The 23,667-nt window shown below is 34.1% G+C and overlaps 1 protein-coding gene across 2 annotated transcripts in view; it reads right to left on the bottom strand.

The window, feature by feature from the left end:
- The window catches only part of ADAMTS17 (ADAM metallopeptidase with thrombospondin type 1 motif 17), a 473,015-nt gene that overhangs the window by 253,512 nt on the left and 195,836 nt on the right, over positions 1 to 23,667 (bottom strand). For both annotated transcript variants that reach the window (XM_031955494.1, XM_031955493.1), the window contains exon 8: positions 15,813 to 15,918. In XM_031955494.1, the coding sequence (XP_031811354.1) occupies positions 15,813 to 15,918 (106 nt within the window). The remainder of the gene's footprint in view (positions 1 to 15,812; positions 15,919 to 23,667) is intronic.

The following is a 23,667-nucleotide window of genomic DNA, read 5'->3' as shown; positions in this document are numbered from 1 at the left end:
ATGACCCCATTTTTTTTTTTAACAAAGGTACAGGAGTGGTTTGCTATTTCCTTCTCTAGCTCATTTTATAGAGGAGGAAACTGAAGCTAAAAGGGTTAAATGACTTGCCCAGATTACACAGCTAGTAAGAATCTATGGCCAGATTTGAATTTAGGAAGATCAGTCTTCCTGACTCAAGTGCCTTTTCTTGGCACTCTATCCACTGAACCACCTCACTGCCATATAAAACATTGTGATTGCCCAAAGATACACAGTATAGCTTGTCTATGAATATCTATATCTTGATTTGATGGTTCATTTGAAAAATGAGCTGAGCCCAGAATTGAATAGAAAAACGAGTGTAGGCTGCATTACATTTAAGAAGTTGTACAATGCTTTGACTTAACTCTACCTTTCCCCTGACTGACACAAGGTACACTTTTTTTTAACCCCAATAATCTTCTGGTGATATTGTTAGATTTATAGTAGTATATTATAGAATATCACGATTTCCAAGGAAACAAAATAGCAAATCATTGGGACTTCATGGTTGTCATAAATAGTCTGTAGTATTGGGATCAAAAAATTATTTACATAAAAGAAATCATTAAAGGGATGCATATCTGGAAAGGAGGCAGTTTGGTTTTATAATGATAGTGAGGTATGATAGTGAGGTATGGACACCTATGTACTACATTCATGTTCACATAATACAGGGACATTTGGAATAATCCAAATTTCTTGGCGGATTCTTGTGATGGAGTTATAGGAGAATGTGGGCCAAATTCTAACAGGATGAGATGGAATAAAATGCCTGTAATAAATACAATTGTGACGCATGAGAGACTCAATGAAAATTTATGTTGTTTCATTTTAAACCTCAAATTTTCATAACATTTCAATAACAAAGGGAAACTTCTTTTTTGTTTTTTAACTGAGGCAATTGGGATTAATTGACTTGCCCAGGAATTATTCTTCTTATTATTAATTATCTAAGGAATTATTAAGTATCTAAACCCAGATTTGAACTCGGGTCTTCCTGACTTCAGAGCTGGTATTTTATCTATTATGAGCTGCCCCAACAAAGAGAAATTTCTAATGGAACAGCAAAAAGTAACTTTCTATGTATCAATAAGTGGATTTGAGTAAGAATCAGTCAGAGCTTACTGCTTAACATTCAATTTGTCTTCCAGGATTTTTATTTTTTACATGGCCATAGGGTCATAATGCCATAAAAAATTATTTACATGGTCTAGCCTAAGGCACTGAGAAGCTAAAAAATCTGGTTTCTTCTAATTTCTACTCTCAGTTCTTCAGACTAAAGAGGTTGAGTTAGTTCTGATGGGATTCCAGAACACTAGGTTCTTGGCCAAATCTAACTTTCCACCCGTCTGAAGCTAACTGAACACCATTTTGGACAACATTATTTTATGTAATGAAATCCACCCAATAATTAATTTTAGAGCATTCTTTTCTTTGCAGACAAACACCAGTCCTGCTTTTGTAACTCTCGTTGTTACAGTAATGTAACCCTAGAGGCAGAGAAAGGGCTAAAATACAGCTGTATTCTCCATCACAATGATAATGTCCAGCCAATTGCCGCTATGACTCACTATTAAAAATGCAGGTGGGAATGAAAGACCCTCTGCTCACTTCCTGAATTGTTTTTGGTTGAGTTTTTTGTTTGTTTTTACTAACTGTCACCAATATTATGGCTAATTCCTAACTGATCTAGTGATGGGGATTTGAAACTGCTGTCACTGGCAAATGTATAAAAGCTATTTAAATCAATCATCTGGACCAACCAAGATGAAAAACCTTAGATTTTTTCAGATAACTACAGTAAGCCCCGTCTTCCTTCCTCTGACTTCTTCAAAGTTTACTGCAGGGCAATACATAAAACTTGTAGGCAATGAAATGATTCTACAGGAAACAACTATAATTGCCCAATCATTACTGATTAATGAAAAATTATTCATTTATTGCAATAATACAATTGAAAGGGATCAATATGTGACACACCTCTGTGCATGATCTTGTTATTATGTAACTTTTAAAAATAGCCACTTAAGGAAAGCAACCTAACAAAATCTTACTTTTGTTTAAAAAGAGGCTATGAGGATAAAATGCCAGAAAATACAAATCCATTACGAGGAATAATGTACAAAGAGGGAACGTGGGTAAAATGTTATACAAGATGGTAGGAAACTAGTGTCTGAACTCACTGCATTTGGTAATAATTCTCTCCCAAATCTCACTTAAAATCTTGTATTGTTTGATGATTATTTCCACCAGGAATTTTTTCTTGTTAGTTATAGGTACTGAACATATCATATGTTCTCAGCTAAATATATTCAGTAAAGGGAATTTGGTCCTGTTAGTTTATGAACTGCTGGAAAGAATTCTCTGAAGCACAAATGCTAAACAAAATGAAAAACTAGGACTGTATATATTTAAATTTTGTAGGATTGAAATAACACTGAACAATCTCACCAATATTCATAGAGTATTTTTTATTCAGGGGCCAAAATCATTCCAAATTATATATGGAAATTTCTTCACCTCCCTCCCTAGTGAAACACAAGGACCACTGAATACAGTAGAGTAATACCAATGAATGTTTGGAATAGGAAGTAAAGAAAACTGAATCTAATGGGACCTGGAGGAAAGAAGGAAATTTGAAATCTAGAACTTAATGAATTAAGTTGCACTTTTGCTAGAATGTCAGGGCTAAATTTTTCTATGACTGGGAAAAAGTGACCTGGGTCCATTAATAAATGCTTAGAGCAGAAACATTCTTTGTGCAAAAAAAAAAATGAAAGAGAGAGGGCACTCATCATTTATATTTTAAATTTCTTAAATCAGGCTAAAATCAACAAAATTTCCATAATATTTCTAAATCATTATTGAATATGCAGAAATTCCCTTTGTAATATATTCTTTACATGTAGATAATAACATACCAACCGGAGTGGTTGCCCAAAAGATCAAAAAATTTTTCTTGCCAGTTTATTGTCTTCTACAATGGGGTTACCTGGGTTACCTGCATGTTCAAATCTGTCTCCCATTTGCACTGGGCTTTCTCCAGAACTGTATTAGACTTTTCATTTTTAATACATTTTACAGACAAATATTTCCATACTTCACACATCTGGATAATTGCTTTCTTGACTTCCTGTTCTGGGGATTGAGACGTTTTCTTTTAGTTTGAACTACCTTGACTTTAGTTTGTAAAAACTTTAGGGAAAAAAATCTCCCATTATAGCTTCCGCATTTTCCATTACCCCCACACACTCCCCTTCCCTCATCCCATACATATCTATGTATCCTGACATTTTCCCCAAATAAACCACACTGTCCAGGGATGTAATTCAGTTCATGTCTTGGAGCAGAACAAAAGACAAGTATTTCCCCAGGCATGCAATCAATCTTACAACCTTTCCTAGATTCTTTAAAAAAAACAAACAAACAAAAAAAAAACAAACATATTTGTACAATGCTATGTTCTGGCTAAAAATATCTATAGTTACTTTGTGCAGGTGTTTTGTAAATGAAACTTCAAATGCTACCCTTCTGTACATACTGCATCATTTGGAGACTAGGTTCAGCTACATAAGAGGATATTCTGACATCTACTTAATAGTACACAGAATGGTGCAAATTTTCCTATGCGTGAACTAATAACTTCTGTTTCATTCTTTAATATATTACTGATAATCATTTGGAATATCACCAATTCTCTTTTGGTTTATTATCACCTGTAGTGGAGTAGAAAAATCTTCCTTCAGGAGGTGAGGTTTGAGCTAGGTCTTGAAGAGAACCATGAAAATTTATGAGGAGGCAGAATATTGCAGTTATGAGGGATAAACAGCTCCAAGGCATGAAGAATAGAGACAAAGTGTTCAAGGAACTGCAAGTAGGCCAGTGTAGTTGGACTATAGAGTAATGGAGGAGAATAAAGACTAAGAGGCCCGGGGCAGTTAGCCCTGCAGAGCACCAGCCCTGAAGTCAGGAGGACCTGAATTCGAATGTGACCTCAGACATTTAGCACTTCCTACTGTGTGACCCTGGGCAAGTCATTTAACACCAATTGCTTCAGGGGGGAAAAAAGAGGCCTGAAAAAGAAGGGAGGGAACAGATTACGAAGAGCTTAAAACACCAAAAAGAGGAGAAGTAATAAGAAGTCACTGAAATTCACTGAGTCACCACTTAGAAAGAAGTTAAAGAACCAAAATATATGGTCAGAAGTATGTTTGAGAAGGAAAAACTCCAAAAAAAAAACCTTGTTATTCTCAGCAACAAGTCATATGATTAAAACTGGATACATACTACAAAAGGACTTATTCAATTTTATGAACTAATAAACAAGATCCAATAAATTTAAAGCATTAGTTCAAGATTACAAAAGTTCTTGATGATGAAGAATAGAAAACAGCTGTGATAACATATGTAATGATATAATCTAAGTATAGAATTGTGCAGCTTCTTCACCAAAATCTGAAGTTTGGCTAAGTAAACATAGACTCTATAGGATTAGATGAGATCTCTGAGGTCATTTAATTCAACCTGTCCTTAAATAAGAAAACTATTCCATCATATACACAAGTAACATCCAGCAATTGCTTGAAGATCTGGATAAGAGAGGAATCAACTACCTCCTGATATACCCTGTTCTATTTTTGGAGAGTTCTAATTGTTGTAAAGTTGTTTGTGTTCTTCCCCCCCTCCACCCCCCATCAAGCTGAAACCTTTCCTTTTATAAATAATTTATACCTATTACACCAAGTTTTGCTATCTAGGGGCTGAGCAGTACGATTTTTTTTTAATTGAGATTGTCACAAATTTTATTTTTTCCCACCTAATAATATTTTCGTTATTAATAATAATAAATATAGTAAATAATAAAAATAGTAAAATAATAATTTTTAGCAATTACATGTAAATATAATTTTAAACATTTACTTTTATAAGATTTTGATTTTCATTTTTTTCTTCCTCCTCTCTTCCTTTCTTCTCACCATGAGACAGCAAGTAATATGTTATAGGTTATTCATGTACAATCATTTAAAACATATTTCCACATTAGTCATGTTGTGAAAGAAGAATTAGAACAAAAGGTGAAAACTATAAGACAGAGAAAAACAACAAAAGAAGGAAATAGTATATTTCAATCTATATTCAGATTCCATAGTTCTTTCTCTGTATGTGGATGGCACTTTACATCATGAATTTTTAAGAACTGTCTTGGATGAGGCAGGTGATGCAGTGGATAGAGCAGCAGCCCTGAAGTCAGGAGGACCTGAGTTCAAATCTAGTCTCAGATACTTAACACGTCCTAGCCATGTGACCTTGGGCAAGTCATTTAACCCCAATTGCCTCAGCATGAAAAAAAAAAAACTGTCTTGGATCATTATATTACTGAGTAGAGAGACAAAACTGTCAAAATTGATAATCTCATGATGTTGCTGTTACTGTGTATAATGTTCTCCTGGCTAATGCTCTCTTTACTCAGCATCAGTTCACATAAGTCTTTCCAGGTTTTCCTGAAACCTGCCTGAGCAGTACAAAGCTAATACTCCTTTAACCCTACAAATGCTTGAAGAAAGTAATTATGTCTACTCTTAGTTCCTTCACACACCCAAAAAAAAAAAAATCCTGATTTGGAATAAAATCAAACCCTTTTGTCATTGGAGTCACCATCTTGGCTTCCTACTTTATCAAAGTTGTTCTTAAGATATGCCATCCAGAAATGAACACAATACTCTTGATGCAGTTAAGCAGAATAGTAAAATCCCTTAGGCTTGGACACTATGGCCACCATACTACTGACTCTTTAAGCTAGCATTTTTTTTATAGTATAATCATTACATTTTAAAAAAGATGAACCCTTCAATGGCCAAAACTCTTTTATATTATAATTACAAAATTAATATTTTAAACCCAATTGTAAGAAGCAGCTAGATAGCTAAGTGAGGGACCTTTAAGAGTCAATAACTTCTCAGGTCAAGTACAGTCTTAGACACTTTCTTGCTATATGATCCTGGGAAAGTCACTTAATATGTTTGCCTCAATTTTCTCATCTGTAAAGTGTAGATAATAGCACCTACCCCTCAGGGTTGTTATGAAGATTAAATTATATATGATATAATGTGATATAAATTATATATGTATATATTCACATATACATACATACATACTTACACAGTTTATATGAAAAGAACTTTAGGGTCCAAAAATAATATGGATATCTCTTTATATGGCTTTATAACCTTCAAGACTGAAATAGGGAACTGGACCTTTGAGTTCACTAGTATATGGAACTTCCCAATGAAGAAAATTCCTTTACCAGAGTTGGCATTGTTGTTCATTTGTTCAGTTGTATCTGATTATTCATGACTGAAAAGATCAGAACATATCAGGCCATTCTATCTTCCACTATCTTGTGAAGTCTCTCCAAGTTCATGTTCATTGCTTCCATGTCACTATTTATCCATCTCATCCTCTGATTCCCTTCTCCTTTTGCCTTCAATCTTTCCCAATAATAGGATCTTTTCCATGAGTACTGTCTTTCTATTGTACAGTCAAAGTATTTCATCTTCAACTTCAGTACTCGCCCTTCCAGTAAACAGTTTGATTTGATCTCCAAAAAAATCCCACAAAAATTTGAAAGCACTAATAATTCTGCGGTGGTTGACTTTCTTTGTTATCCAACTTCTCACAGTCACATATTACTACTAAAAAATTTATTGTTTTGATTATGTAGACTTTTGCTGGCAAGATGATATCTCTGATTTTTAGTATCTTGAAGTATAAGATTATTTGGGGGTATAGACTTAATGGTGGTAGCCACATGGAAATATTTGGAGCCACTTTTCAGGAATGAAGAATGACTTGCCCAGATATTCAAATGTCTTTTTATTTTTTATTTTAAATTTCTTATTAAAGCTTTTTATTTTCAAAACATATGCTTGGATAATTTTTCAACATTGATCCTTGCAAAACCTTGTGTTCCAATCCCCCCTTCTCCTCACCCCTACCCTAGATGATAAGTAATCCAATATATATTAAGTATGTTAAAATATACTAAATCTAATATATGCATATATATTTTTACAATTATCTTACTGCCACAAGAAAAATCAGATCAAAAAGGGAAAAGTGAGAAAGAAAATAAAATGCAAGCAAACAACAACAAAAAAGAGTGAAAATGCTATATTGTGATTCATACTCAGTTCTCAAAGTCCTCTCTCTGTGAGTGTAGATGGCTTTTTTCATCACAAGATTTTTGGAACTGGCTTGAATTACCTCATTTTTGAAAATAGCCATTTTCACAGAATTGATCATCTTATAATCTTGTTGTCAATGATCTCCCAGTTCTGCTCATTTCACTCAGCATCAGTTCATGTAACTCTCTACAGGCCTTTCTGAAATCATCCTGCTGATTGTTTCTTATAGAAAAATAAGATTCCATAATATTCAAATGCCATAAGTTATCCAGCCATTCTCCAACTGATGGGCATCCCCTCAGTTTCCAGTTTCTTGCCACTACAAAGAGGGCTGCCACAAACATTTTTTGTATATGTGGATCCCTTTCCCTCCTTTAAGATCTCTTTGGAATATAAGCCTAGTAGAGATACTGTTGGGTCAAAGGGTGTGTACATTTTGATAGCCCTTTGGCCATAGTTCCAAATTGCTCTCCAAAATGGCTAGCTCAGTTCACAACTCCACCAACAATGTATTAGTGTCCCTGTTTTCCCACATCCCCTCCAATATTTGTTGTTATTTTTTCCTGTCATTTTAGCCAATCTGAGAGGTATGTAGCAATACCTCAGAGTTGTCTTAATCTGAACTTCTCTGATCAATAGAGATTTAGAGTATCTTTTTCAGATGATTAGAAATGGTTTCAATTTCTTCATCTGAAAATTGTTCATATCCTTTGACCATTTATCAATTGGAGAATGGCTTGAGATATTCAGATGTCTTGATAGAATATTGCAGCATTCTGATTGAAATCAATTTTTTTTTTCCTTTTCTGTAGTTTCTAGGATATAGATTCAATTTTCCAAACCTTTATTCTCTGTAAGAAATTCCTTTGATGGTCTAATATTGTCTCTGTTTGCTTGATTCAGAAGAAAGCTGCACATTTGGAGCTCTCTCTCCTTGTCCTTTTAAAGAGACATAATATAATCTTTCCTTACCAATATCCTACAGGTAATATAAAAATGCAGCCAGAAACTGTTTTTGAATTAAGCAGAGACAATTGCTTAGGTAATTCTCATACCAACACATACCCTTCGAATCCCAGTGACTCTGAACTCCTGTAGATCTTCATCATCAGATTCCACTCCAGATTATCCAGATTCCACTCCTCCTTCCCCTCTACCACCTAACTACTCAACCCCATCCCCTCATCCCTCCCATTTTATTTTTTCATTTCATCCTAATTCTACTAAGCCTTTCCATTGTGCCATCTGGAATATTTGTTCCACAGGCAATAAACTTCCTTTCATCTTAAATTGATTCCTCTCCAATTCCATCTACATACTAATTCTTACTGAAAACTGCCTTTCCCTTGATGACACAGCCTTCTAGTGTCATCAGAATTCCAGGACTGAATGTACTTTCACTAAATTATCTCAGTTCACTGGTAGAGGCTAGGGAGTTGGAATATTTCTTGTTCCCCATTGCCATTTCCAGATTCTCCCTCTTCCTCCATCACTTTGTAATCTTTTTTTTCTTTAGGGTTCATGCTCTTTATGTCTACCACCCAATAAAAATCCTGGTAGCTATTGTTTACAGACCTCCAGCTTTTGCCATTTCCTTCCTCACTGAATTTGTTTCCTGACTTACAGTTTTTCTCTCCTCTCCAATTCCTGCCTTCATACTAGGGAAGTTCAACATACATGTTGATTCTCTTTCAGATTCCTTGACCTACATCTCCTACAATCTATTTCTCCACCTCACCTCAGCTACAAGAAGACCCTTAATCTTATCACCTATAAATGTACTGATTTTCCATGTTCAAGAATTTTGAAATCTCTTTATCCAACCATAATCTATTGGCTTTATACCTCTCACTCTTTATTCCTTTATATTTCTTCCTTCCCTACTCTTCATTTTCATCTTCAATCCCTTGATCCCTCAATTTTGTCCCAGGCCATCTTTCCTACATTAGTTACTCTTTCCTCTTCTACCCAGTTTTAATCTTTGGTGAACCAATTCAACTTTATATTATCCTCCCTTCTTGAGACTCTAGGCTCCTTATCACATCACCTATTATGCCCAGTCATATCTCAACTTTGAATCACTCCCATCATTCATTACCTAAATATATGCTAATATGGAAAGAATCATGTGACTATTCTTATTGGATCCACTAGAAATGCATTTTACACAACTACAAATGGTCCTCACTGCTGTGAAGTTATCCTACCATACATCCCTTACTAGTTCACTATTCTGCTCTTCCTATTGGTTCTTCTAAAACTTTTCATATATTCCATGGCTGCCCCATCTTTTCCATAGCTCCTGCTACCTTCATTCTCTCAGCTGAGACCCTTGCCTCATATTACAGAAAAGAAAATATATTCCTATATTCATTCATATATTCCTGCAGAATGTCTCAGAGATATGACAGCCTTCAAATACTTATCAAATCAAAATTATCTTCTCTTTGTGTTTCATATGGGAATTGTTCCTTTAGAAAGAACTTTTAAGTCCACAAATCAAGCATGGAGTTTGTGCTTGGATTCTTGTTATGGGCCAAAACTCTATACTTGAAACAAGGATTCTTACAAGGTGCTAAAGACAATGGTTATCTAATTTAGCATGGTGATTAATAGTTCTCTAGTTCAGTATGATTGATTACAACAAATAATGGTTCCCTAGTGATATAATGATTAGCTTATACTCAATATGATGAATGGATTTAACTGTAATAGAGCATATAAACTGGGACAAACTCAGCTAGATTCATTCCATCTCACACAACCGAGGTGGCAGGCTCTCCTATTCTCCACTGAAACCAAGACTCCAGAGACCTCCAAGAAAGCCAGCCGAAGCCCCAGACAAGGAGACAAGACTTTGAAGAAGATAATAAAGGATTTGGATTTTAACCCCTGGCTATTCTTGTGGTGATTACTAAGCTGAAAAAAAAAGACTGCTCCAAGACTGTAATGTTCTTCTCTTAAATATAATGTTCTCTGGAAGCAAGTTTCTTGTGGGGCTTCTAGAGGCAGCCTTCCTTTCAGTTCAGTTCAATAATCACCTCAAATGCAGTCAGAAGTTAAAGTCCAAATCCATTATTTTCTCTTTCCTTCACTTGGGACTCGGCTAGCTTTTCTGGAGGCCTTCCGGATCTTGGTTTCAAAGTTCTCCACAGGAAAGCCTGCCACTGCTTCTCTGTCTTCCTCAGTTATGCCCAACTGCCACTGTCTCTGACTTGTGAATTTCCTCTCCTGAATCCTGACTTGTGAATCTCCAGAAGTGCATCCTAGTTGAGGCTCCTGGCTTATATATGCTCTTTTAAAGGTGTAAACTCTAATAAGTACTAAGTACATCTAGAGAACTGTTAAGCATCCTGCTAAACAAGCATTGTCTCTATTAATTCCAGTGACTTAGCACTTTGTAAGAATTCTAACATAAGACCTCCAGAAAACCAACCAGAACATTACAAATTCTGGCTCTATTACTCATTTGAGTGACTCTAGATACATCACTTCATTTCTTTGGATCTCAGTTTCCTCCTCTGTAAAATGAAATTGTTGAACTAGATGTTCTCTATTATTTCTTTCAGCTCTAAGTCCTATGATCCTATGATCTAGACACATTAATTATTCTTTTATGATAGGGATTATAAATTCTGCAAGAACGCAAACTAATTCTTTGATGTGCAATGAACACATCATTTATCTTTTTCAAGTGAAGAAAGAAAGAAATTTTAACTTTTGGCCCTCATCAAGGAATTCTCTTTTCCATACTGGCCACTCTGTCCCTGTTAACCCCGACAATTCTACCACGTTATCGTGTACTTGATGCAAATAAGAACTTCATTTTGCTCTTCTATATTTCTCTCATTTTTTGATAAATGATTTATAGTAATTTTAACATTAGAATAATTATGACCATTGTAATTTATTTTGCAGTTATTGTTTAGATGAATTCTACACATCAAATATCAAGGTTCTTCAAGCTGTCTTGGTTTCCATCAGAATCCTTCCTCTTCACTAATGATTTCCATTATCACACTGTGTATTCAGTTCTGATTTTTTCACTTTGTTGCATTTCATAGTTTTTAAAACATATTTCTTTATATTCTTTATACTCATGTATCTTAATTGCATTAACGTTTTATATTATATAAATAAATAATAATTTATTTAATTATTCCCCACTTTTAGTATTAGACTTTTAAGTAGTTTCCTTTCCCTCCTTATTAAGAAAAATGTTACTATAAAAATCTTGGAATAGATAGCCCTTTTAAAAATAACAGTATTTTTAAGTTATATTCCAAACAAATGATTGGATGAATATAGACATCATGTAACCTATATAACCATAAATCAGTCACAAAATCTGTCTTCACTTACATTTCCTCATCTGTAAATCCAGGGGGATTAGGTTAAATAGACTTTGAGGTTTCTTTCAGATCTCTTATATGATCTAATTTCTAGATTACTCTTCAAAATGCTACTAAGTTATAATTTCATCAGAAACAAAGATGTACTTGCTTTTTTGTTATCTTTACAAGAACAAAAATTTGAAAAGTGTCATCTACAATAAGATGACCTATTGTTATTTCTTCTCCCTAAACTTGGAGATCATTTGTTGACTCTCATATTTTAAATTTTCACATTCATCAGTCACAATTGTATTGTCAAAAAATGGAAATAATAAATCTTAGCCATATCAATCCTTTTAATGTCACAACTTTCTAGTGGTCCTGGGGGTGGGTGGGTGGAGAGTCAATGACAAGAAGCAGCATACTAGGAGAATGACTGTTTTTTTTCCCCAGAGATTGTTTTTATGTTAATAAATTTCTAATTTAAATCTGGCTTTTAGTATTGATCAAAAACAGGGATTGGCATGTTAGAGTATTCTCATCATATTGTTCTTTTGTTTACTGGATAAATAAACCTTTCGATCACCCATAGATAAAAATCTTTAAACATAGAATCTAAAATAAATTAAACTGTGGTCTATTGGCTACCAGCTATATCTAGAATGACAGGTTTTTTTTTTCCTAAACTGATAAAACTTGCAAAAGCTATTTAGGCTTATTCTGTTTAAGTCTCTGAACTTCTGATCTAGATGGCCCCAAGTGGCCAAAATTTAATTGATCAGTAAAATTAATAGTTTCCTTTCTAACATTAAAACCAGACATTCACCAATAAGTTCTAATTGGAACAATAGATTTAAAGAGAATCTAGGCAATTGCTGATAAAACTATCCCATATAGAATTTGGTGACTTTTTTAATGGAATTTATTAATCAGAAAAGAGGGATGAGGTTATATATTTTTTCTTAGATTCCAAAATGTAAATATGTGTGTGCTGCTATCAGTGAAAATTTATATTGGTCTTCTCTTCCTTTCATCTTCATTTAATGTAATCATGATTCCTAATGGTGCAGAAGACCCTAACCGAAGTCCACTTGAATGATTTTGTTTTATTTTTATTCTCCTAGAACTCTGAGTTGAAGGAAATACTCTGAAAGCCTTAGAGCAGATGTCTAATGCTATCTCAATATGAAAAGGGTGCACTGGTAAAAAAAAAAATATATATATATATATATATATATATATATATATATATATATATATATATATATATATATCCTTTTGTTAATGTTAATCCAATTTTAAGGTCATTCCCTCTCTTTCTGTTGAAGTGAAAGAAGGAGGTCAGGAAGAGTCAGAAGTTGTCCACACCAGTTGTTTCTAAATTTATTTGTTCATTGAACTGATTTGACAAGAAAAAAAAGATACCCTCAATGAATAACTACTCCATGTTGCTTCTATTTCCATTTTTCATATTAAAAAAAAAAAGATGAAACAAAACTTAGCAGAACGAATAGGGAAATGAATGCTATTTTAAATCAGAGATCAATGAAATGGTGTTTCTTTCCTAACTATTATTTGCAGGCATTCATGCAAGAAACAACAATCAAAAAATGTTGTATAAATTATATTATCCTGTAATACACATGAAAATACTGAACAATGGACCACCTGGAGGAATTATGTGTTCAACAGTGGTCCCTAAATCCTATTTTGAAAAAGAATTACTTATACATTCATCAAAGTTATTGATGAATGTATAAGTAATTCTTTTTGTATAAGTAATTTCTCACCCTAGAGAAAATTATTGATGGGGAATTAAATTACCCATTAAGAAATGTCAGTGGTGGAAGAGATCTACCTGGAGAGAAGATTCATCAAGGCCCATCCTGTTTTGGATGGTAAATCTACTTTCAGGTTTCATACACATACAGCAAGGACCATTTGGTTTAAATGATAAAATTACACAATTTCCTTTATTTGGTTTGATTACCCTGTACACGATATAATTGGAAAATTCCTATAGATGAAGAGTCTATTGTTTTACTCAAAGGTGAAACCTTAAATATCTTTTCCTTACAAAATCAAATAATTCTTAGGCAATAGACTCTCTTAAGAGGACTTTAATCAGTATGATAAGTTAAACACACACACACACACACAAAACTTACAAATTTTAATAAAAAGCTATCTGTTATTGGATGTAATTGAGCACAATAGGTTTATAAACAATAAGCTATAAGTCTTCCAAGATTTTAGCTGAAGAGCAACATCAAAATATGACTGAAATTAGCCTTCAGATATGTTGGGCTAATTGTACATGTTTCATTCATAAGTAAGATGGGTAATGGGAGAAACTGTCATATGTTTAAAGTAAAAAGAAGAAAGGTTTTATATTTAGGGTGTTTATGTACATAAATGTATACTACATGAGGCTATAAAACATAGAAATTCAGATCACTACTTAGTATTTCAACTTTAAATTGATATCCAAACTAATCCAAATTAGGTAGAATTCAGATATGACAAATTTAGTTCAAAGCTTTATGAACACTGTATTCATAAGTGTTAAAAAAAAAACTATCCAGAATTTCTTCAGTTCTCAAAATTGGAAGTCAGTATTATAATGGTAGCTAAAACATTAAACATAAGCAAGATGTTCCTGAATTGCAGACAAAAGGATAGGAAGATATGTAGTCTGTCAAATCAATACAATATGTATTGATTGAGTTTTATATCAAATACTATACTAAGCACTGGTAATACAAATACAATCAGAAGAAAGACAGTCCCTGCTTTGATGGAGCTAACACCACACATAAAAGGAAGCTAAAAAGCAATGGGGGAGGTATGGGAAAGAAAGAAGTCTGAGAGTCAAGAGCTATGAGGTAGACAAAGGAAGAAAGCTAGTGAATGATCTGAACAGGTAGAAGGCTTCCCTATGCTAATAAACAATGGACCCATCCAAAGACCAAAGTAAGCATATAAGCTAAACATCACTGATATTGAAAAAAACATTGCTCAAGCAAAATAATACTAATTATAGTCACTTGTTCATCAAGTTGCTAAAGAACTACTTATAAGGTGCAATGTCCTTATTAAATTTTTAAAAATTGCATACATTATCAGATAATGGCATCCATCAATTACCTTTTGTTTATATTGTTTAATAAATATAGAAATATCTAATACCAAAATCCCCTTTCTTAAATGAAAGCAATAAAAAATGGAATAAATAAATTTGAATATGAAGCAATTATTCTTTTTTTTTTTTTTTTTTTAAACATACAGCTTTTCCATGGCAGGAAACTGGACCCAAATGCCTTAATATGTGGGTCACTTGGGACTATCTTAAAATACTAATTTCTCCATGAACTATATTTCCACTTCACTAAACTTTTTCCATTCTAGAGAAAAAATATTTCTAAATACAGTGTAAAGTATTAAGCATTGAAGCCACAATTGTTTCTTTTGTAACATTTGTATATATTCTCTTACTTGTATAATGACAAAGCAGATAATCATTTCAGGAATAACAAAGTTTTCAAATTACTTAAAAAAACCTTGTTTCCTGTTATGCAAGAATTATTGAACATTATGCAAATTACTTAATCTTTCTGGACCATAATTTCATTACCAGTAAAATGAGGGTTGGACTCTACATGCTGTAAGAACATTTCCAATTAGAATATTCTGTGAATTTATGAATTAAAAGAAAAGTTTTCCATTGGGTATCGGGAGTTGGAAAATAAGTATTCATTTAAAACCAGAGCATTCTCTGAGAAACTAGAATTTAGAGTTTATACTCAGAAATTTGGGTTTTATTAGAAATAATTTAGAAAAGAAAACTGCTAGAAGTAAAGAGAATTATTCCATTAATTGAAATATAAGTCATACAAATCATTCATTTATATGGCAAAAGATTGTTTCATTACATAAGATGTCAGTAGGTTAATCCAAAGAAATATCTAGTCTCTTTTGCTATTTGGTTTTAAAAATAAGTTAAAGGCCATGAATTCAAAAATTTTAACTATAAGGATAAAACTGTTTATTAGTCAGAACTTCTCACTTTTTTACTACTAAATTGTTGCCAGTTTTTCATTTGAGAATAGTGCACATGAAATACATTCTCAAAATTGATCCTATGTGAAAAAGGTAGAGTTTTAGAATAATGTTATTCTAAAATAGAAATTTGATTTTAACAACTTATATCAAAGTAAATGAATCATATTTACAAAAGCATTTTGTGAGGCAGAATTAAGAATATAATGCTTACTTGTGGCCCAGCTCATGAGCAATTGTAAATGCCAGATTGAGACCATTGTCTTCTGCAAGCACACATTTCCTCTTAGCACTGCATACACCTCCCAAATAAGCAATTCCTAAAGGGGACAAAAAAACATGGAGAGCACATGCACTTCAGAGTTTGTAATATACTTCCTCCCATAATTGCAATGAAAATTGTCTAAAAGACAATGAAGTCAATAATTGTACATGTGTTTAAGGTTAACAAAAAAACTGAACAAATGTTTACAATACAGTTGAATTATGGTAAACAAAAACAGTAGCTCAATATATGTTTGTTTTGAAATTTCATATGGAAATTTATATTTGTATCATGCTACAGAATGGAGTACATACCTACTGATTTCTAGAGTTTAAAACTATAGATGATGATGTAGACCATGGAAGTATATTCCTAAAGAATAGTAAGGGGAAGAAAGGGGGAAGAGAATGCCCGGGAACTTGGGTAACTCAAAATATGATAGTTGAAAGAAAAGAAGTTCCTGTTTTCAAAAATTTGAAAAGTTATAACAAAGAAGAGGAATTAGATTTATTCTACCTTAACCCAAGATGGCAGAATTAACACCTTAGAGCAGAAGTTGCAAAGAGGCCAATTTAAATTCTATGTAGGGAAAAACTTCATAACAATTAGAACTTTCCCAAAGTGGTAGATGAAAGAATCAACATAATTCTTTTAAGAATGAGAAAAAGTCAAAAGGAAAAGACAGATTAGCTAATTTCAAAGTTAGAAAATACAGTGACAGAATTCTGGGCTCTAAGGGAAATGTCACCTTAATTTCCTTTACCGATTCAATCTGTTCCTCCTAATAATCATGGGTGTCCAGCAAAGTTTATTCTAGTATAGTCCATTCTCTTTTCTTCTCTTGTTTGGCAATTTCATCACTTTACTCTAAATAAATATATACAGATATGTATATATATATATATGCATATACACACAAAAACACATATATACATATTTGTTGTGCGTATGTATGTGTTGGTTTGTTGGTTGTAGTCCTTTGGTCTTGAAGAAGACCAAAATGACATCAGTATGTTAGAATCAAGTTAGTGTGTCTGAGTGTGGCTGATCAAACCAATATGAGCTTGGAATGCTCTGCCATGGATTGGACACAAATAGTCAATATGAACATTTGGGGTAGTTTCTCAACTTTGTGTATCTTGTATTTCTTCTGAGCTAATTCAATTCTGCTTCGCTCATAGATTATAGCAACTTCTCATACTATACTGGTTAATCTTGTGTCAGTGTCTCCTATTTTATACAATCAATTCAAAAGCTTTTAAGAGAGTGCTTGAAAGTATTCTTGCATTGCTGTTTTCTGACCACCTTGTGAGTACTTGCCCTGAGTGAGTCCTCCATAAAATAGTATTTGGCATTTGAACAATGTGGCCCACCCATTGGGTTGTGCTCTCTATAGTGGAGTATGAATGTTTGGCAATTTAATTTGAGAAAAGACTTCAGTGACTGGTATCTTATACTGTTGGGTGATCTTCATAATATTCCTAAGAATTCAAATGGAAGTGATTCAATTTCCTGCCATGGTGCTGGTAGACTGTTCAGGTTTCACAGGCATACAAAAATAAGATCAACACAATAAATCTGTAGACCTTCAGTTTGGTAGTCAATTTAATATCTCTCTTCTTCCACACTTTCCTTTGAAGTCTCCCAAACACTAAGATAGTTCTGACAATGCATGTGTCAACCTAATTATCAATGTGAGCATCTCCAGAAAATATACTGTCAAGGAAAGTGAATTTATCCACAAAATCAAAACGTCTCCATTTGCTGTAACCGATGGTTCCACATATGGATGGCATGTTGCTGGATGATGGAATGCCTAAGTTTTCTTGGTGTTAATTGTTAGATCAAAATTAACACAAGCAGCAAAGAATTGGTCATGCTCCAATACTTTCTCCACTTTAGTTTTGACATGTAGCCTTTTCAAGTTGAAGAATTTACTATCAGTGTGATAGCTGACTGATGCCTTGTGTGTCCTTACTGAAGATATTTGACAACATGGCTGAAAACATCATACTTAAAAGCATTGGAACAAGCATAGTCTTGTTTTACTCCATTGGTGACTGGGAAAGTTTGAAAACATTTTCTTTTGTCCAGACAAGCATAATAACATCCTGAAATTGACATATTATACTGATAAACTTCTCTGGGCAACCATATTTTGACATGATTTTCCAGAAATCCACAAAGACTTTGGGCAAATCTACAAATGTTATATACAGACTTTTGTTCTGCTCCTGACATTTCTTCTGGAGTTATCAGGCAGCAAACACTATCAACTGTCCCTTGGCCCCCTTTGAAGCTATACTAGCTCTCAGGTAGATGAGACTTCTCCCAGGTGTAGGTTCAACCTATTAAGGAAGAGTCTCTCAAGAATATTGCCAACAATGACTAAGAGAGAGACCTTTCTGTGATTGTCACAGAACAGTCTATTCTCTTTGTCTCTATGGAGATGGACAATGGAGGCATCCTTGAACTCCTGGAACATAACCTTCTCCTACTATTATAATGTGAAAAATTTCAGTCAGAGCAGTGGACGCCCACTTGGTAAATCTCAGCTGGAATAGAATCAGCACCAGGTGCTTTGCCATCCAAAAATAGCCCAATGACGTTCAAAACCTCTTCTTCAGTTGGAACTTCAGTCATGGAGTGATTCATTTCAACGTGAGGTACACAAGTCAGTGGCTTCAGAATTGACTGATGACAGTCTGTTGAGAACACTATGGAAGTGTTGGGCCAATCTCTGCAAGATCATGTCCTTATCAGATTTAAATTTGGTTAAGTTTCAGTTTCCTAAATAAAAATTAATGTCCTACATTTTGGTATTAAGTAAATTTTTACCTTTTAAAAATTTCCTTAATCTCACAAAATATTGCTATGCACACACAAACACACACTTTTGTTTATTCCCCTCAAGAACAATTTTAGTAGTTAGGAAGTTTATCTTTCCATAAAGCTAAATTTTGTTTCTCTACTCATGGCACCCACTTTTGCTTTCTGAGTCTAAGCAGAACAAGTGTAAGCACTTTTTCACATACTTGAAGATAACTATCAGCTTTCCCATTGAAGAACACTCTTCTCTAGATTAGACATCTCCAGTGTTTTCAACAAGTCTTGATACATCATGGCCAAATGACATATTCCTCTCAGGATAACGATTCCTTCCTTTAGATATGTTCTAGATGGTCAACATCTCTTCCACATTGTGCCACCCAAAATTGAACATAATACTCCAAATGCAGTATCATTTGAGGCTGGCAGGAAAATCATATCCTATATTCAATTCACTATTCTTCTTTAAATGAAGATTTTTAAGATGCACATTACATTTTTTTTTTACCACTGTGTTATTCAGCTGACTCATATTAAATGTATAGCTCTCTAAAGTTTAGATTTTAAATCCTAGATATTTTAAACAGATACTGTTTCTCCCTGCTTTCCCCTATTCTGTACTTGTAAAGTTAATTTTTTTCAACTTTTAACATATTCAAAATGAAATATTCATCTTTTCCCTTAAACCTTTTCCTCCTTTCAAATGCCCTAATTTTTTGATGGCCCTGCTACCTTCAGGACCACCCAGATCAAACTCCTTGAAATCATCATATTTTTACTGAGAAATTCATATACTAAGTTCTTGTTTCCTTTATTTCTACCCAACTTCACTTTTAGAAATCTCCTCTTCCCTGGTGGAGACTACAGCAAGTTAAATAACTTGGTGTTCAGATATCCTACTCAATATAAGTTGCTCATTGCAGTTTCCCAGGATCCATATATGGATCTACCATATATGGTACCAGGATCTAGAATACAAAACAATACCCTAGTGCATATACTCATACTTTTACTAAATCCTAAAACTTTGATCAGGGCCATGGTCTGATGGCTTTTTACCAACCTTAAACTGTGTCACTTGGCATAAATAAGCAGGATTAAGCAACTCAAATTCCTTCATACTCACTGATTATTATAAACAGACTATGAATGATAGAAAAAGTGTATCTTCACTGAATTCCACAGTTAACTTCTTTAATGATAATAATCAATTTATGATTATTAATTATTCTCATAATATAATTATATAATATATAAATACATTATATAATAATATATAATGTAATTATTATTAATAATAAGCTGCATAAATTAAAATAACAATGATGTTTCTTTTTCTGCCCACTAAATTGCCAAAGATGATAGAAACTAGTGACAGTCAATATTAGACAAAGAAAATAGGCGCAAGATAATACATTATTGGTAGAACTGTGAATTGCTCCAGCTTTTATCATAACTATTTGGAAGTTTTCTAGAGAATTAATTTGTTCATGTCTTTTGACCCAGTGGAAATTATTAGGCCTATACCCCCAAGGAGGTAAAAAACAGAGAATAGTTACCCTATAGACTAATATATTTGTAGTGTTACTTTTTTATGCTAGCAAAACAATAACCCCAAACCCAAACAAATCCCCAAATTACAAGCAGTATAGCTACTCTCTGCTTGTAAAATAGTTGAACAAATTATGGGTAATTAATATCGTGGATTAATATTATGATAAAAAATTATAAATATGAGAAATAAGAGAATGAAAATTTGTATGAATTGATATACATTTGTAAGGACATAATAAGGAGAACCAAGAGAACGGTATATAAATAAATCACAGTATTATAAAGAAAAACATCAACAAAAGACTAGAATTTAATTTGATATAATAACCAGTGTGAATACCAGAGTTCTTTCAAGGAGAGGATTATAAGTGTAGAAATGCAGTATTCATTGGCACATAAGGTCATTGTGTGGCTATATTCTGCTTTCCTTTTACCTGTTGGTTTTTCATATTTTAATATCTCCCTCATGATTTCTGTTTTCTGTCTGTTTTTGTTACAAGGGAGGGATCATGGGATGATGGATTTAAAGCTGGAAAGAACCTTTAATGACATCTAATCTAGCTCCTCTCATGTCTTAGATGGAGATATTGAGGTCCAAGGTCACAGAGCTAGTGATAGAAACAAGATTTCAGTCCAGGTCCTGTAACTCCAAAAGCTAGCAGTCTTTCCCTGGGGCAATCTGCCTCTCTGTGGGTTTTCTGGGGGGAATTGGAAGAGAAGGAGATGGGGAAATGACAGGCATGTAAATAAAATAAGAGGGGAATGAAAAAAAAAACCCAACCCATATGCTCAAACCTCCTTCCATACCCCCAAGCCAAGTTTCTCCCCTAACACCTAACACCAGTGCTATGGGTACACCCTGAAGCCTCTTAAATCGGCCCACAAAATCATAAGCAGCTGCACAGCCTCTGGGGCACAGCTGTTCCTACTTTCAACCAAGGCATCCCCAGACTCTAGCAGACTCTTCTCTCTCCCTCAGCTTTGATTTTCAATCAGTTGCCAAGTCCTGTTAAGTCTACCTCCATGATCTCTCCCAGCTCAACCCATTCATTCAATTCACAGCTCTAGTTTAGGTCCTTGTGAATCCCTACTGGGTTATAATAATGACAAGTGGGATGTATAAAGAATGTAATGGTCACAAAACATTTTCTATTAACTAATTCATGGGATCCTCAGGACAACCTTACAAGGAGCAGCTTTGTAGGGCAAAGGATAGCAGGCAGGAAGGCCCAAGTTCAAATCTACCCCAGATACTAGTTGTGTGATTCTGGACAAGTTCCTTAACTCAAAACAAAAAACAACCAGGGATAACAGTCCCCAGGATTGTTGTGTGAATCAAATGGGGGATTTACTGCAAAGGATATAAACAGAGCCTGGCACAGAGTAAGTTTTATACAAATGTTAGCTATTATTATTATTATTATTAGATGCTTTGGGAATGGTTACTCTCATTTAATAGATGAGGAAACTAGGGCTGATAGCAATTTTCATGGTTTGCCCATGGTTACATAACTATTAGTGTATTTTAGCAGGATTTTAACCCTGGTTTCTGCTGATTCCCAGTCTGGCACAATATATTGTGCTGGTCCATCCTCTTGTCAGGGACCACTCCTGGCAAGCTTCTTAGGAACAGATTCTCATCTCTCTTCCTTCTCCTAGCATAATGCAGGCCAGTAAAAAATTGCGTATGGTTCTGATCAGTTTCCAGACTTGCAAGTCCATAATGTCCCTACTCAAAGTTCAGTGTTCCCCATGACCAAATATGAGTTCCGTTATTTAGACATTTCAGTCTTGTCTGACTCTTTATCATCCCTGCTTGAGGTTTTCTTGGCAAAGACACTAGAATGGTTTGCTATGGTCATTTTACAGATGAGGAAACTGAGGCAAACAGGGTGACATGACTTGCCTGGGATCACATGGCTATTAAATTGTCTGAGGCCAGGTTTGAACTCAGGTCTTGCTGACTCCAGTCCCATCACGCTCCATGGTGCCACTTAGCTGCCGCTATTAATTCCTTAGCCTGGCATTAAAAATAGATAATATAGTATATAAATTACCAGATCTGAGGTCAGGGAGAAACGAGTTGAGATCCCATCAACAATGTGACAGTGGGCATGCCATAGTACCCTTTTTCATCTTAGTTTCCTCATCTGTAAAATAATGATAGCATCTATTTCACAGGATTCTTATGAAGATCAAGTGAAATTATATATACATACACACATACATATAGAGTTTGTAAATATTTCACAAACCTGAAAATGCAATTACCATTATCCTCATCATTATTAAAGACTTCAATAATTGGATTCTAACTTACATTTAGGCTTATTTTCTGTGACTTACCTTCTTAGTCTCAGCATTCTATCCAATCTGGCTTACCAATTATTCCCCTACACTGATATGTTCTCTCTCCTATTTGTGCTACCTCCCATGCCCAGAACACACCTTTTCCTCCATAGCATAATTTTTAAAGGCTCTCTTCAGGTCTCACTTCTTCTATTAACTTTTCCTGACTCTCCTTCCCTCCAGCTGATAACGTCAACTTTCTCTTTGAATTTTCCTAACATGTTCCACTTTGATCTCTCTCTTGTCTATAACATCAAGGATGAGGCAACTAGTGGGATGGCTCAGTATATAGAGTGCTGAGCCTGGAGTTAGAAAAACCTGAGTTCAAATTTAGCCTCAAATGCTTCCTACTTCTATGAGCCTGGATAAGTCAACTTAACTTCCTTTAATTCATTTAATTAACTCCCTATTAATCCTCAGGACAACCCTACAATAACAAATAGCCAGCAGGAAAGCCTGAGTTCAGATCTACCCCAGACATATGCTACTTCTACTTCCCTTAATAGGAATAGTAGGGGCACCTACTCTACAGGGTTTTTAATGAGAATCAAATGAGCTAATACTTGTACAATGCCTAGCACAGTGCCTGGCATATAGTAGGCTTCATATAAATTCATGTCATCCTCCTTCCTCCTTTTTACATAGGTATCCCAAAATTTCTATTGCATGTTGAAGCTTTGGTACCTTAATTCTGCATCAAGACTTTTGAAACACCCTATATCTACCAGTGGATTATATTTGTTTTTGTATAGCCTCTAAAATCCTTCAGAACATGCTCATTTCATTTTTAGAGCTTTGTAGTCTGAGTTTCCAGTATATTGACCAAGCTGATATTTAATGACAATTATCCCTTCTACAATGAAGGAGTTTGGGGTGTAGTATCCTGCAATCTGGAAAATCCATGTAAAATTATTTGGCTTTCCCTTTGTACTAGAGAAGTCTGATTTTTTTCTATTTTCTTTTATGGGGTATTTACAGTACTTTATTATAAAATGTGGGTACAATTCTCTCTCTCAATAAAATTTTAGTCATTCTTGAGTTTCTTAAAAAAAGTTTTATGTTGTCTAACTGG

Source organism: Sarcophilus harrisii, chromosome 2 (assembly GCF_902635505.1).
Source record: "Sarcophilus harrisii chromosome 2, mSarHar1.11, whole genome shotgun sequence".
In the NCBI taxonomy this organism is placed as follows: Eukaryota; Metazoa; Chordata; class Mammalia; order Dasyuromorphia; family Dasyuridae; genus Sarcophilus; species Sarcophilus harrisii.
This window is presented reverse-complemented; position numbering and strand designations above follow the sequence as displayed.